Below are 14,666 nucleotides of genomic sequence, written 5' to 3'. Positions count from 1 at the left end.
TTCACGTCACCTCTGCTGCGGGGCGCTTTTCTCTCGGCGTCTCCCACCAGAGCAGCTCGACTGCTGCCGCGGGTGTTTGTGCAGTGGCAGCTGGGGACGAGCGAGCCCTGGTGCCGTCCTCTGCCTTGGTCGAGTCTCCTTTACCTTGATGGCAGACCCTTCACTGACACGCTGATGTCGTTATTTACAGCCCAGAGCTGCCCTAGTAGGTTGGCTGATGTAAGGAAGTGCCTTGTTTTGTGCAGGAGACCTGAAATTCTGGTCACAGGCAAAGAGAATGACAATGCGGGGGGAGGGATGGCTCTGGACTAGCTCTGGCTGGTGCTGCTTTGCCCCTACCATGCCTTTGCCGAGCTCTCGCTGGGAGCCGGGAGGGGGCTGGAGTGAGCGGAACAAAAGCATCGGAGCCGGGTCGTAGCAGTCATCTTTTATTTGACCTTGTCATTTTTTAAGAAACATCCCCACAGTTACAAAATACGATACGTTTGTTTGCAGTGAAATGCTGACCAGACAGTAACAGTTGGCATATTGGTCACAATCATCTGTTTTTGTTTTTTTTTTTTTTTTTTTTTTTGAAAATAAAAAAGCACTTACATAAGTCCCTCCCTCTCCCTTTTAAACTAATGGATAGAGTTTTTGATTTAAGCAGCTTGATACTGTTGCATCTTTGTGAGACTTAAGACAATAAATAAGAAACCATCTCTGGGTGACTACAAACACAGAAATATACATTCAGGAGTATTTATTGGCTAAGGCTGCAAGTCAAGTTTATCGCTGTCGAGGGCATAACTCCATGACTAGTAACTCTGGCTGCAGCTCAGCGCACGTATACGCGGTACCTTAGCTGGGACAGTGAAGGAACCCTGTGAGTGTTGCTATAGTTTGTACAAATAAGTGCTGCGATGAGAACTACGATTGCCCGAAAGCTGTCAGTGGTGCCCATCACGCACGTGGGCCCTCGTGGAGGTTTTTGGCTTTTCAAGAAACAACTGTGGGTTCCAGAGCTGCTCTCCGTACTTCAAGTGAAGGGAAGAAGTAGGGCAGTTGTCTTATCCTGTTTCTGCTCCTCTTTGATTAGAAGAAGCACTTGGTAAGTCACACGCATCAAGTCACATTCACACACACGCAGAGCACGCTTGGTGAGAAACAGGCACTTGGGAACAAAAATCCTGATGTTTCACTCGGGGAGCATCCTTCTTAGAGCCCCCCGCTCCCCTCCCGTTAGCTTATTACAGGCTGTTCGGAGCAGCCGGGTCCCTGCTCGCCCCTGCCTCTCGCCTTCCTGCGCTTAACTCCTGTGGCCACTCTCGCTCACGTGAGCGTATTCGAGCTGTGGGGGTTGGGAAGGGGCTGAGAACGGAACTGTGCATCTTGAACTGAACTTTTTGCCTCTTGAAGATGCACGAGATTTCCAAGACCTGCTTGGTTCGTTTTGCTCACTCAGGGGTGGCTGGATCTACGCACACTGCTCCACTGCAGCAGGGAAGGGCTGCCCAGGCGCGGAGCTAGAGATTAAAAGTGGCTGTTCTGGTGCAGTTGTGCTTGGGAGATCTCCCATGTAAGAACCCTAAAGCGAGTAAGAGCTGGTGGCCCACCCGGCAGCCCGTGCCAGCGAGTGCTGCCCTACAGGTGCTCTCCTTTTTCCATCTCTCTGTTGGCCAAAAAAATTCCTGCATGTGTAGGCAGCAGTGTTAGAAGCTGAGCACCTTGCTTTTGTCTTTGCGGGCAGCTGCTGTTTATGCATCTAACTACTTCTCCGGTGCCTTTCCTTTTGAGGCGTAGCCAAAGAGGCAGAAACTTTGGCTTTAAGGACAGAAGTAGAATAGAATTCCTGAGTTTCACCCAGGGCCTGTGCTTACCTCACCGAACCGGATTTTGCTTTATAACTATGTCCTTCCGTAGCCCCGGGGAGGACACACCGGAGGGGCATGGAGCTTAGCGACTGGATGCAGAGGTGTGCCCAGCACTGCTATCGGAGCTGCAGTGCCACAGCCCAGCTATCCCGGCACATCTCACAGCTGCTCGTTTTACTGCCTTAAGGGATTTGGGACGTGGTTTGCAGGCACCTGCACCAGCATTGTACCTGTCCCCCCCACAGAAAAGGTCATGGGCACGTACCAGAGGTGAGCCTGGAGGCTGTGCTGCTCGGCTAAGTAAAAGAACCGAAAAATGAAAGGCCAATAGTTTTAAATCTCTGGCTTGAAAGCCAGTTTTAGACACCAGAAGCGTTCTGGGGAAGAGAGAGCTGTTAGTAAAAGGAGTAATGAATCACTCGTGTACACCAGCACCGGAGCCAGCGCTGGGCCCCATCCCTGGGCTCTGTGGACCTCGCTGCTGGTTCTACCTGCTCCAGGCACCTGCTGCCTCCAGGCTGGAGCCCTCTATCTCCGACTACTGCTACTGAACTCTAGGCACTTCTCTGTCGTCTCCTCTTCTACCTGCCTTTCCTTCCTGCTATGGAAGCTTTGTGGTTACTAGTATTAGTTTTCTCCCCTCTGCACTCTACTTCTCTCTGTGCAATCTGCTCTTTCAACCACCTCTACGGTGACCAACCACCACCTCACTTTAAGTAATCTTCAAGCTACAGCACACTTGTCTTCTCCTGCCCACATCCTTCTGCAACCTTTCCACAGTGTCTGGCCTTCATATCAACTGAGTTTTTCAAAGGTAAATTAACACCAATCCCAAAGCCATCACAAAGAACACCCCTGTGCCCTCCTGTATCCTCCTTCAGTCACCCGTAAGGGACGTGGGCAGGCACCTGGAGCCAAGGAAGCACGCGGATAGCTGGAGTGAAATCTTCCTTATAAGTCTCTAACACAGTGCGGCAGCAGTGCTGGGAGCTGGATGGGGAGACTCGGGTGACGTGATCAGCAATGGAAGTGTCCGAGAAGACCCCTCTCTCTGCCTGGAAGGGTCTCCCCGGCCTGGGCACGGGAAGGCTGCTTCCAGGACCATCAGCATCAGAGGGAAGATGCGTTCGAACCCGAGGCACCCTCCCCTGCAGCGCTGCCTGCCTGGTCTTGCTGCCTAAGGCTTCCCCTTCGACCCCCTCACGTTTCCGAAGCATGGAGCAAGTTCTGGGAAGACACCAAGCCGTGCGCTGCCGGGCTTCCCCTCCCCTGCCACGCTCCGCTCTGCCTGCAGCGACTGGCCCAGAGCCAGCCTGGCCAAACCTCAGCGGGGAGGAGAGCACGCGCACCACATGCACACAGACACCTAATACTTATATACACGGGACATTCCCAGGAAGAAGCACTTAATACATCCTTTAAATAACTCTGACAATAGTATTCTGTCTCCTATCTACATGTTTCAAACACGTTACCGATGCTATGAAAATATAGCAAACATACAAAAATATATACATTTTAAAAAAAAAAACAAAACCAAACCATATAAATTACATACAATATACATAACGTGAAATGGTGATGATGAGGTGAATGCAGGCCCCGGGGAGGCTTCAGCCGCTGCTCAGCACCCCCCTGCGCTGGGAGCAGGGGGTGCCCCGGGCGCAGCCCCTCCCTGGCCGGGCACGGCGAGCACAGGCCAGCTGTAGCCCAGCGCACAGCGAGTCCCGGGGAGCTGCGGGGCGGCAGGGCTGGAGGGAGACCCCAACAAAAGCTCCCTTAGGGCTTTACCAGCCTCCCCCAACGCCTTTGTGCTTCTCTTAGGAGGTACCGGCACGGCTGGGGCATGCTGGGGGCTGCCTTCACTTCATCAGCTCATTTCAGTTTATGATTTAAACAAACAAACAAAAAAATACTGCTTTTGTGATATATTATCCCATTCTTGTTATGTCGCATGTGTCATTGTTAGCCGAGGAAAGCATTGTTTAAAGTGCTGGGCAGTACATACGAACAAGTAAACCAAAAAAAATACATATACTTACGTCAATACATTCCTTGGATTAGAAAAGCCAAGCAGCCAGCAGCGCCCGCACCCCGTGGGCCACTGTGCCGGGGGGCAAGCGCTGGGGGGCAGGGGGTGGGTGGGGGACCGCAGCGAAGCCAGCACGTCGGCAACCCCACGCTCAGAGACGGCTGAAAGCAGCCCGAGGTCTCCATGAGCTGCAGCTCATTATCCCCTCCGAGCCTGGCCGGGTAGCAGGGCTGGCAGCTCGCTGCAGCTTGCAATGTCATTTGTTTTAAATATTGGGTTTCTTTAAATACAAGAAATAGTACCAATTTCTGGAGGATAAAAGTAGCCAATACTGGAAATTAACTGATCTGGGTGTAGATATCATTTATCTATATCTATATATATTTACGCTTAAAAAAAAAAAAAAAATTGGTTAAATATCTTCTTGAAACCTGTAGCTTTCCTCCACAGTGTGTGTGGTCAACAAAATCCAAGACTCAGTTCAAACCTTCAAGGCCTGGGGCTCTCCTCTCCCCCTTTCCATCCGGCACAGCCAGCAGGGAAGGGAGGTGAGCCTTGTACCAGTCACCCTGTGCCAGTCCCCAGTAAAGTGTCCATGTGACAGTCGCCATATGCAGCCGTTTGCAGATGGGGCCATTTAACAAAATAAATGACTTTTTAATACTGCCCTACCCTAACGGGGATTTTCTGCACGCTGACTGTACCCCGCGCACCCTTCCCCAGCTGTCCCCGAGGGAAAGGCTCAGCCTTCTCCAACCAACCCTTAATGCTGGAAGCCACCAGTAAGGAAGTCGGCCCATCCGCTGGGGATGCTCAGGTCCACGGAGGATGGCAGCTGTGCCAGCCCCGTTGCAGGCAGCAGCCCCGTGTGCCCCGGCAGGCACAGCCGCCGCGGCGGGAGCTTTCAGAAGCAGCAGCTCCTGAGGCTCCAGGTCTGCACGGCAGGCACAGCCCACCCTTCGCAAACCCCTTTCCAGGCGCTCTCTGCCCTCCGAGGGCATTGCTCCCCGTGCTGCACTGTTATTTGACAGTGGGGTGCACCCTGTTCTTGGCCCGGAGGGGCCGTTTCTTCTTCACCGCCGGAGCGACAGCAGCGTAGGGTTTGTGTGGGGGCAGCACAGAAGCCGCCACGCTGACGCCTCTGCTAGCTCGAAGGAGCCGGCTGGGGACAGAGCCCCTGCTGCCTGGCAGGGCGGCAGGAGAGTGGGGGGACAGCGGGGCATCCCGCGGGGGCTGCAGGTCCGTGTCGGAGGAGATCTCGGGTGAGGGCCCCTGCTCTGTGCTGCCTGCACAGTACCTGCTCAGGACATCCTCCGACATCTGGGTGTACCTCCTCCTGGAGCGGCGGCTCTGAGAGCCCTCCAGCTGGTGCTCAATGCGGTACACGTCCTCCGTCACCTGGTTGACCCGGTCAAATTGGGCAAGCAGCATCTCAAAGAGGGAAAGGAGGCGCTGGATGTCAGCGTCCACTTCCAAGCTGTCCCGGGTGCTCAGCATGAGACTCAGCCCGTCCAGCTGGCTGGAGGAGGTGGAAGCCCTGGAGCTGTCGGAGGCAGCGCTGGGAGTGGGGCCCCGGAAGGACTTGGAGTCACTGGAGTCTCGGGACGGCAGTGGCTCCATCCCTTCGAACCTCACCTTGTGCCGGAACTGGAAGAGAAGAGGGGTGCAGGGGGGAGAGTTATTTCAGGAGCTGGTACGTGGGAATGCTGTGCTGTGGCACTGTGTCCCGCTTCATACAGCCCCAGGGCTGCTCCCAGCCACTCCTAGTGGGCCAGGTCACAGCACGGACCGGGGGACAGATCCCAGATAAAAACATGTGGAACTGTGGGACTGAGAACTTGCCCCTACAACAGCCCACCACTAAACTCTTGGGCCTCCAGGAACAGCCACTGCTCCAGCCCTCATGTGCCAGAGGAACTTGACTGTGAACGGCAGCGGGAAGTAGCCAAAGGAAAGTGAAGGCTAAGGATGGTGGGCATTGATTCTCTGCAAATGCCTGCAGCCTGCTACCGGGCCCCTTCTCCACGGAGGCTCCCATGCTGCACTCACCTCCTTGGCTTTGCTGAAGCCCATCCACATTTTCAGCCTGCGCACGAAGAGCTCCACCATCTCGTAGTCCTGGGGCTCAAAGGCGGGGCGGTACAGCTCGAAGTGCATTTCCCGGTAGCTGTAGACAAGCACCACGGTGAACAGCCTCAGCACGATCCACACCTCCAGGATGATGTAGCTGGTGCAGAACAGGTAGTAGAGGCCCGAGGACTCGGGCGGGCGGAGGTTCACGCTGCCCCGCAGCATGGCAAAGAGCAGCAGGAGGCTGCTGCCTACACTGCGGAAGGACTCCGAGGAGGAGGAGAAGAGCTACAACGGGGGGACATTGGAGATGTAATGAGAAGGGATCAGTGGCAAAATGTTCCCCTGACCCCCGGTACTCACTACCCCACCTTACAAAGCATGAGCCCTGAGGAGCGGCCCACAAATTGGCTGTGACACGGACAGGCCACAAACACAGCCCATGGCCAAAGCCGCTTGGCCTGTGGCAGACAAGAGCACCCTGCACATGCTTAGCACTGGAGCACCCAGAGGACCCACTGGGCTTTGCTCAGTGTCATGGCGTGGTGAGGGACGAGGGGCAACACAACCCTGCGCAGCCCTTGCTGACAACCAGCCCCTCTGCAAGACAACGCGGGGACAGCAGGTAGTTACCAGGAAGCCAAGCTGGGCGTAGGCCAGGATGAGGACGGTGAACGCCAGCCCCGCAGCAGTCAGCTCCTTTGCAGACTTCTGAAAGGTCTTCCCAAACACAGACCACTGCCTGACAAACCGCAGCTGCTGGGCAGCCTACGACCAAGAGAGAGGATGGTGTTACAACATGGGCCCATCGGAGAGGCTGCTGCAAGATCCTTCCAGCCCCTGGAAGGGTCTTTCAAACATCTCTACAATTCTGAGAAATGCAAACTCTGGCAGAGCAAAGGACATCCTAGTCAACAGGCTCCTTGCAGACAAAAATCATCCCATCAGCCACATTAGTCTGAATTCCTCAAGGGAATCGAGGGTCCAGAAGTTTGAGAGACCCGGAGTGCTACAGCAGAGATGCACGTGGAATCACTGCCCACCACCTCTGTCCTGGAGTCTGGGTGTGGCAGCAGCCCCATTGCATTTGATCAGTGCCTGGCACAGCAGGACCACAGTCTTATATTTGCTTTTACTTCAGGGCCCTTTGCTGCCCCTGCCATGGGACTGTGCACGGACAACAAGCTGGCACAGGAAGACCAATGCACACATCCCTGCCCACATGCTGCCCCCACCCAACCCTCTCAATACCTGCACAGTCAGGAGGAAGAGGAGGGATGCAGCCAAGGTGCTGAAGACGGTGTTGAGAAAGGCCACCTGGTAGAAGTTGGTGAAACCCTTGCGGTTGTTGAGGTACTTGAGCCACTGCTGGTCGGCAAGGGTGGCTTGGCTGAGGTGCACCACCACGGTGCAGGTGGTGAGGAGGATGAAGACCCACTGGCCATAGTTGCCCCACAGGGTAAAGTAGGCCCTGCCTTCCTTCTTGATGGACAGTGACTCAGACACCACGAAGTAGACCACAAACATCATGAGGAAGACCTTGGGGAGGAATGGAGAGGTTACCAGGGAAGGAGAGGGTAACATTTGACTGCTGGGCTGCACCAGGAGACCCTGCAGCACCCCGGGACAGCAAAAGCCCCAGGTACCAGGCTGATTTCTACCTACAGCTGGAGCACACCCTCAAGTTCTTTCATGCCTTCCTCGCTCACTCAGTACCTCGCTCCCTTCTGCCCTAGCAGTGAACCTCCCCAAACCGCATCCAAGGCACTTGTGGCAGGCTGGCAGTGCCCAGGGGAAGAGGACCCAGGCATGGTCTCCAGGGACATATCTCAGCTGGCTGATGTCCCCACTAAGAACAAACGCCTCAAGTTTCCACAGTAACAGGTACGAGTTCAAGGAAGCAAAAAGGCTGAGACAAGACCAACAAATGCTGCCAGACAGAAGGAATCTCCTTCCCCTCAGTGATGCCAGGGATGTTTTCTGTGCGCTGTCCAGGCCTGGAAGCAGGGTGGTGACATGCATGGGGACATGTGGCCTCAGGCAGCAGAGCTTTAATTCACAGTGACCAATGCTGCCAGAGCTGTCCGTGAAGTGACCGAGAGGGAAAAGGAACACTGAAGGGAAGTAGCACACTGACCATCATGAGAAGCTGCAGCGTGACACCGCCGCTGAGCCGCAGCAGTGGGAAGGGACTGATGGTGACCGTGGCAATGGCCTGGCCGGCTCCCAGGAACTCCAGCTGGAGGGTGATGGCAGCATGAAGGTCCACACTGGGGTTATACTGCATCAGCTCCACAAAGACTGCCCGGCTCCTGTGGAGGGGAGAAGAGCAGCTCAGGGCACTTGGACAACACCAGCCCTGGGTTTTGGTGCTGTTGTTTTGTAGGATCATAGACCCTCCTGCCCCTGTGACACCCCAGCAGCACCCTTAAAGAACCTGGGTGTCAGCAGACTATTCCCTTTGCCCATGCCACACTTACATGTTGTCGATCCAAGTGTGCTGCTGAAGGAAATTCAGTTGAGCCCTGCTTTCCTCTAGCGAAGCCCCCAGCTCCTGGACGTAACCGCTGCTATCGTAGAAAGAGATGTAACCCCAATACCAGACCCTGCAGAAGAAGAGAAGCCATGGTGAGAGATGGAGGACAGAGCAGCCACTGGCATGCTCTCCTACATGGCAGGCCAGGACCAGGCGTGCAGATGCAGACCCTAACCCCTAAGCTGCACACCCAAGGGCAACAGCCGCCTTGTTGTTTGTATCACAAGACAAATTACAGAAGTCCATTGACCCATCTCAGTGTTCCCAACCTCAGAAAAGCCCCAAGCCCTGTGGCGCCCCAGACTTCAAGAAAGATGCATACAGGAACAAACCAGATCAGACACCAACAGTGTCCAATATACCGGTAAAGGTCAATTTCCCATAACCCACTTTAACAGAAAGCTAGTGTTGCTCTGTGGTTTCTGTGGGCAGCTGGGTTACCTTGTTCTGCAGATTGTCTCTGCCCTGGAAGCTGGAAAGTTGAACCCTCTGCCCCAGGCCCCTGAGAACAGCACTACGCTGCCGTTGAGACAGCTCAAGGTGACATGCACATCTCCAGGGAAGCTGGGTAAGAGGCAGCTATATGCCTCCCACCATTCGCACTGCCCGTGCGGACAGCTTCAGAGAAGGCTTTCAGCATTTTGGTGTTTATTTGCACTTTGCCAGCCTCAGGGGCTGCAGCTGGCCTCACTGAGGTGAGGACTGGGAACCACCCTCAACCAAGTGGGCACTGAATCAAGTGTAAAGATGCAATATCTTTAGCAGATGGAGCAGGTGGTGTAGGTGCAGGCTGGGCAGCTCCTTACCCTGTCAGGTCGGGTGGTGAGTAGGACCATGCAGCCGTCACGTTCGCAGCTGCCCTTTCCCAGCCAGCTGCGTAGTCAGCGGTAGAAAAGCTGTGCGAGTCGGTGCAGTTCCTCCTGGCAGCTGTGCCCATGCTGTGGAGGACATCCTGGGCACTGCGTTGGCACTCAGCTGGAATGAGACCAACACTGTCACCCCATGGGGAGCCCAACACAGCCAAACAGTGCTGGGGCACACAGCTGAGCTTTCACACTTAGCTTCTCCCTTCTTCCCAAGCCCCGGCCCCCTCCACCTCCTCAGTCACACCTCCAGAAATAAAGTCAGCCTCTCTCTTTAGTGTAAATCCCCATGATCGACTGCCTCAGTTCATCTCTGCAGGAGCAGAACCAGACACTGCAAAGAAAAACCTGCCTCCGTAATCTCCGCCTTGCTTCATTTAGCCCCTGCCGCATCCAGACCTGGCCACTTCATCCCTTCAGGAATGTCACCACCCACCCCATGACAACAGAGTCACGGGCCCTTGCCCACCTACCTTCCTGCAGCCTGAGCTGGCGCAGCCGGGCTGTCCCCAGCGTGGTGCTGTAGCTCTCCTGACCCGACTGGTTGTTGTAGAGGTAAGGGAGGAAGACCTGTGACATCCAGACCCAGAACTGATCCGACCTGCAATGGGGAAAAGGCGTGAGAGGCTTAGCCCCTGGGGCAGCTCTGCTAGCACAGTCTCTGCATGTCTCACCCATGACCACCTGTGTTTCACCTGGAGGATGGGAACAAGTTTTGGAGAGCTAACCTGGGCTGCTCTCCTCCTGGGTGCCTGGCTGCAGGCAGAGGCAGCGTTTCCATCCATTCCAAGAGCTGGGCTGGGGTCAGGAAAATGTTTATTTGACATGCAAGACCTAAAGGTGATTGAATCCACTTGGCACATGGATGAGGATCAGACCAGTGGGTCTGTGGCAGCGCGGTGGAAAAGAGATGATATTTAGGACCAGATTCTGCTTTGTTCTGCCCCTTTACAGCACTTTCACCCCAGGAACTCCACCGACTTCACTGGAATAATTCCTGATTTATATTGTGGTGAATCAAAGTTCCTGTGACTTTGCATGGCATGGACAAGCCGCGCCTATTTGCACAGAAGAATCAAGGGGTCTGTAGTGAGACGGGTACAAAGACGCTGTTAATCCCCGGCAGCCGTTCCGATGTCAGTCTGGACTGCCGGAGTTTGTAGCGGTGTGGAAACTCAGCTGGGAAAATTTAATCTAGTTAAACCATATGTGCAGAGCAGGGAAGGGAAGGACTCTGTATTTATACTAGATGTTATTTTTGGTTCTCGTGACCCTGTTTATGGCTAAACCTTACAGTTGTAAATTTTGGAGACAGAGCAAACTTGTGTCCTTTTAACCAGATACAGAAAGATAAACATCTGTAATTCACACAGTCTCTTCCCGCTAAGGAATTAATTAAAATGCAAAGAAATTAAAGCTCTCAACCCCTACAGGTCCCTCTGTTCTCCAGGGGAGAAGCAGAAAGACAGGGACAAAAAAGGACCTGCTCACTGCCATGCCATGCTCGTATGTGAGTGCCCAGCTCCACAGAGGCACCAGTGCTCCCCACAGACTCGAGAACCTCTAATGGGAGTGACTGTGGAGCATGAGCCCAACAGCCAGCCCCAGCCTGCTCCCCGACTACTCGCTGCAGCCCTGCACAGCTTCTCTGATAGAAAGCAACACCTTGTTCCTCCCCATCCCCAGGGCCTTCGCAGTTACCTCTTGATGCGGAGGAATTCGTTGCTGCCCAGTTGCTGCTTGATTGAGCTCTGCAAAAGGAAGGCTCTGCTGTTGCGGGAGGCATCTCCATAGTTAGTGAGCAGGATCACCAGCAAGAACATCATGTAGATGAGGAAATTCTGGCAAGCAGAGAGTAGAAAGGGATTGCATCCAAGCACAGGGGAGTTGGTTCCCAATCCTGCAGCAAATCAGTGCTTTCCACTGACTGCTGCCTGCCATGCAGCAGGATCAGGACCCAGAGCATGCTGTTCTTTCTTTTTCCATATGGGAAACAGCTTAAAATGAAACCCAGACCACAGGCTTGTAACCATATTCTTTGTTCAAGGCGGCCAGTCCGGCACCACATGTTTCAGTTGATATGCATTGCACAACTTCCCTGTACAAGCTCCTATACGCTGGCAGCTCATCTTATACAATAGTTATGGGAGTTTCCATCCTTTAAAGGGAAATCACTCAGTTAAAAATAACTTGACTCCATTGAAGCAGCTGTGTATTCCCAGCACAAGTGTGGAGGATTAGTACTGAATGAGCTACAAAGAGACTGAAACTTCTCCTCCTAGATAGGGAGTTCGGTGTTTCACAAGACTCAACTAATGAATTTTCTTGTGCAAGTTGTTGTCTACTCCACACTGCAAACCTTGCCCTAAACTAGAACACCTGAGTTATGGAGTCAAACACACCAGCTGCTCCAAATCAACCCCCTTATGGTTCTGCTTTCCAGCCACCTCAGATCTCAGAGCTTTACAGAGAAGATGAATGTCACTGCCAGTCTTTTACAGATGGGGAAACTGAGGCAGAAACTGGAGGCATGCACCTACTAGCTCACGAGATCACAGCTGGATTAGGAGGACCCATACAAGGATGTATCTCAGCTCACAGAGCCAGCACTCTGCCTCTGTCCTGGACACCACAGGTATCATGAGATGTCTCACCTTCAGCATCCTGTGCAGCAGTTTGACCTTCCTGGCCTCCTCCTTGGCCTGGAAAAGGGCAAACCCCTGTGGGGGTCGGACTTTGCTGATCTTTTCCGAAACGTGCTCAACAAATGGATGCTCCACCAAGGTATCATCTTCCTCTGGGTGCAGGCGCTTGGCAACCAGTGAGAAATAGAGGGCTTCCAGCAGAACCTGGGGAGACAAGCAGTGTTGTGAACCTGCAGAGAGAGCTGTGCCACCAGAACCACCATGGGCAGCAGCTCCTGTGAGCCTTTCAGCACAGACAGCGAGCACAGCACAGCTGCTGAGCACTCCCTTGGAGCAGTTAAAAGACTTCTAAAACAATTTGCCACCAGCCTTGCCTCTCCTACTGCTGCTGGTGTGCACATCCCTCCCCTCCTGCAGGGATATGAAGATGGGAGAGAGTATCCAATCCATGCAGTGTCCAGTATGACTTGATTAGTATCTGGGCAAGATGTTAATTACAACTAATACATACACATGTACGGATGCGTGCTTGTGTACTCATGTTATCCTTACCTTCAGGGGCTCCCAGACCAAGAAGGATGCCAGAAAGCTGAATATCCCTGAGATGAGCCACATGAGGGCAACGCTGGAGGAAAAGCCCACCCCGATCCACACGGAGACCCCCGTGGATGTGGCAAAGAGGAGGAGACTGATACCATGAGCCAGATAGGAGCACCAGGGTGGCAGCAAGCGCTTCCTGAACGTCTGGTCTGCAACTGAGAGGAGGGAAAACAAGCGTAAATGTTACTGTAAAAGAGTCCCAATGGGCACAGGAAGGGCTGAGCACACCACTCATCCCAGCAGAGCGCTCCCCACCAGTCCTGGGTGAGTTTGGAGGGATTGTCCAAGACATCTTCCACTAAGCAGCAACACAGACAGCACACTGAAACACAGCCAGCCTCAGAAGAGCAGCCTCCCATCTGCAGACAACAGGGTAGGCAGGAGGAGATGGGATCCTGATTTAGGTAGTGGGATGGATTCCCTACTTTCTCTCAGAGCCCCAGGACATCGGGCATGCCCAGCCTGGCTGGAGATGCTGCTGTCAAACTCATGAAAAGCCACGCAGATTTGGTGCTCTGGCTGCCTTCAGACTGCCAAGCCACCCTGCCCTGGGGCTCACTCAGCACAGCTTCTTTCACCCACTCATGCAAATCAATGCCTGCATAAAGATACTACAACCATTCATCAACCAAGACGAAATGATGGATTTTAACGGACCCAAGAGGATTGCTGCTGTGTCCAATTTTCCATGCTGCAGCCTGCCCCAGGGAAGCTGTGCCTTGGGAAGCCAAGAGCTCATGCTAAGAGAACCGATGCTGAGCTTCTCCGCAGGGCACCCAGGCACTTATCACCCCCATGTCCTTGCGGGGCCTGACAACTTGTTCCCTGCCTTGTGCAAGCCCAGCTGGCTGGCTGTCACGTTGCATGACCCAGTAGGAAGCATCTCTTCGCTTCTTTGCTTTGTTTATTGATTTGAACTTTCCTTGGCATATGACTCCCTTTCCCCTCTGGTTATGTACAGAGACTCTCACACTCTCGTGATGGACGGATGAAGGGACTGATGGCTGTAGAAGGGTGCAGAGAGCACAGTAAATGGGGAAGCAGTGAGCAGAGCTTCCCTAGGGTGTAAGGACTGTCACAGCACAAGTGGTGGCCCCAGGCTTACTGAGATTCAGGCTCTGAGAGAAGCTGGAAGGAAACAGCAAATACATCCCAAGCAGGGGGGCAGCCTTTCGTAAGGCTCCTTTTCTGTTTATCTCCCTGTACCTCCCAAGTGCTGCTGTGTGCAAAAAAATGCACTCTTCCTCCACATCCCCACCTTCCCTGCCCCGATGCTGACACAGCCCTGCAGCCCTGGTACCTGTCCACGTTGATTTGGCTGATCGGCTCACTTCCCTGGGAGGAGCTGCCATGCTCTGGCCTTTGTCATTCAGCTTCTGCATCATGACAGTCTCCACCTTCTCCCCAAACACGCTGGACCTGCCAAGGCAAAGGGGCGATATTGGTGAGCCATGTCACTGCTGGCTCTGTGGTAAGCAGACTGGCACCGAGGTGGACTGAACTCCAGTGCTAATTCCAGTGCAGCAGCCCCAGACCAGTTAGAAGCATTTCCTTCTAGAGCAGTGGGCCCAGGCTGCCAAGGCACGCAGGCACTCTGCTCTGCATTGAGGTGAGCTGAAAGTCTTTCCCCTCCCTTGATCTGCCACTTTGCACCGTCTACCCAGTGACGAGCTGCCAGCCCGGCTGGGCGGTGGTCAGGGTCCCAAAGCAGGGTGCTTTGGGCATGATAACACAACAGAGATTCAACTCCCTTTCTCCCTCCCCTCAGTGCCATGAAGCGAACCCACGTCCTGGCACTTTGTCAGCAGCCCACAAAGCTCTGGAGACACATCTTCAGCTGGGGCCTTAAGGGGATATTCTAGGTGGCTCCTGGAAGGATGGCAGTGCCCTCCTGGAGCTCTTGCTGTGGGGGCTGCAGGAATCATAGTCAGCAAGAACATAGTGACTCGTGACAAGGCTGTCCCAGGCATTTGCAATGTCTCAAAATCCAGCTTAGCTCAGCTCACTGTGGCTGGATGCAGCAAAGCTGGCTGGCGCAACACCGTCCACCACAGAGCTGGGTGGGAG

At 54.0% G+C, this 14,666-nt stretch overlaps 1 protein-coding gene across 3 annotated transcripts in view; it reads right to left on the bottom strand.

Moving 5' to 3' along the window:
• Positions 1–415: 415 nt before the first annotated feature.
• The window catches only part of PKD1 (polycystin 1, transient receptor potential channel interacting), a 98,898-nt gene continuing 84,647 nt past the window's right edge, over positions 416–14,666 (bottom strand). For all 3 annotated transcript variants that reach the window (XM_063342881.1, XM_063342882.1, XM_063342883.1), the window contains exons 35-46: positions 13,900–14,018; positions 12,552–12,754; positions 12,009–12,203; positions 11,056–11,195; positions 9,828–9,955; positions 9,298–9,466; positions 8,436–8,561; positions 8,093–8,267; positions 7,207–7,494; positions 6,589–6,723; positions 5,935–6,243; positions 416–5,532 (exon numbers count right to left, since the gene is read on the bottom strand). In XM_063342881.1, coding sequence (XP_063198951.1) covers positions 4,906–5,532; positions 5,935–6,243; positions 6,589–6,723; positions 7,207–7,494; positions 8,093–8,267; positions 8,436–8,561; positions 9,298–9,466; positions 9,828–9,955; positions 11,056–11,195; positions 12,009–12,203; positions 12,552–12,754; positions 13,900–14,018 — 2,614 coding nt within the window. In that variant the 3' untranslated portion in view covers positions 416–4,905. The remainder of the gene's footprint in view (positions 5,533–5,934; positions 6,244–6,588; positions 6,724–7,206; positions 7,495–8,092; positions 8,268–8,435; positions 8,562–9,297; positions 9,467–9,827; positions 9,956–11,055; positions 11,196–12,008; positions 12,204–12,551; positions 12,755–13,899; positions 14,019–14,666) is intronic.

This window comes from Chroicocephalus ridibundus, chromosome 8 (assembly GCF_963924245.1).
Source record: "Chroicocephalus ridibundus chromosome 8, bChrRid1.1, whole genome shotgun sequence".
In the NCBI taxonomy this organism is placed as follows: domain Eukaryota; kingdom Metazoa; phylum Chordata; class Aves; order Charadriiformes; family Laridae; genus Chroicocephalus; species Chroicocephalus ridibundus.
The sequence above is the reverse complement of the archived record's forward strand: the minus strand, read 5'-3'. Positions and strand labels throughout refer to the sequence as shown.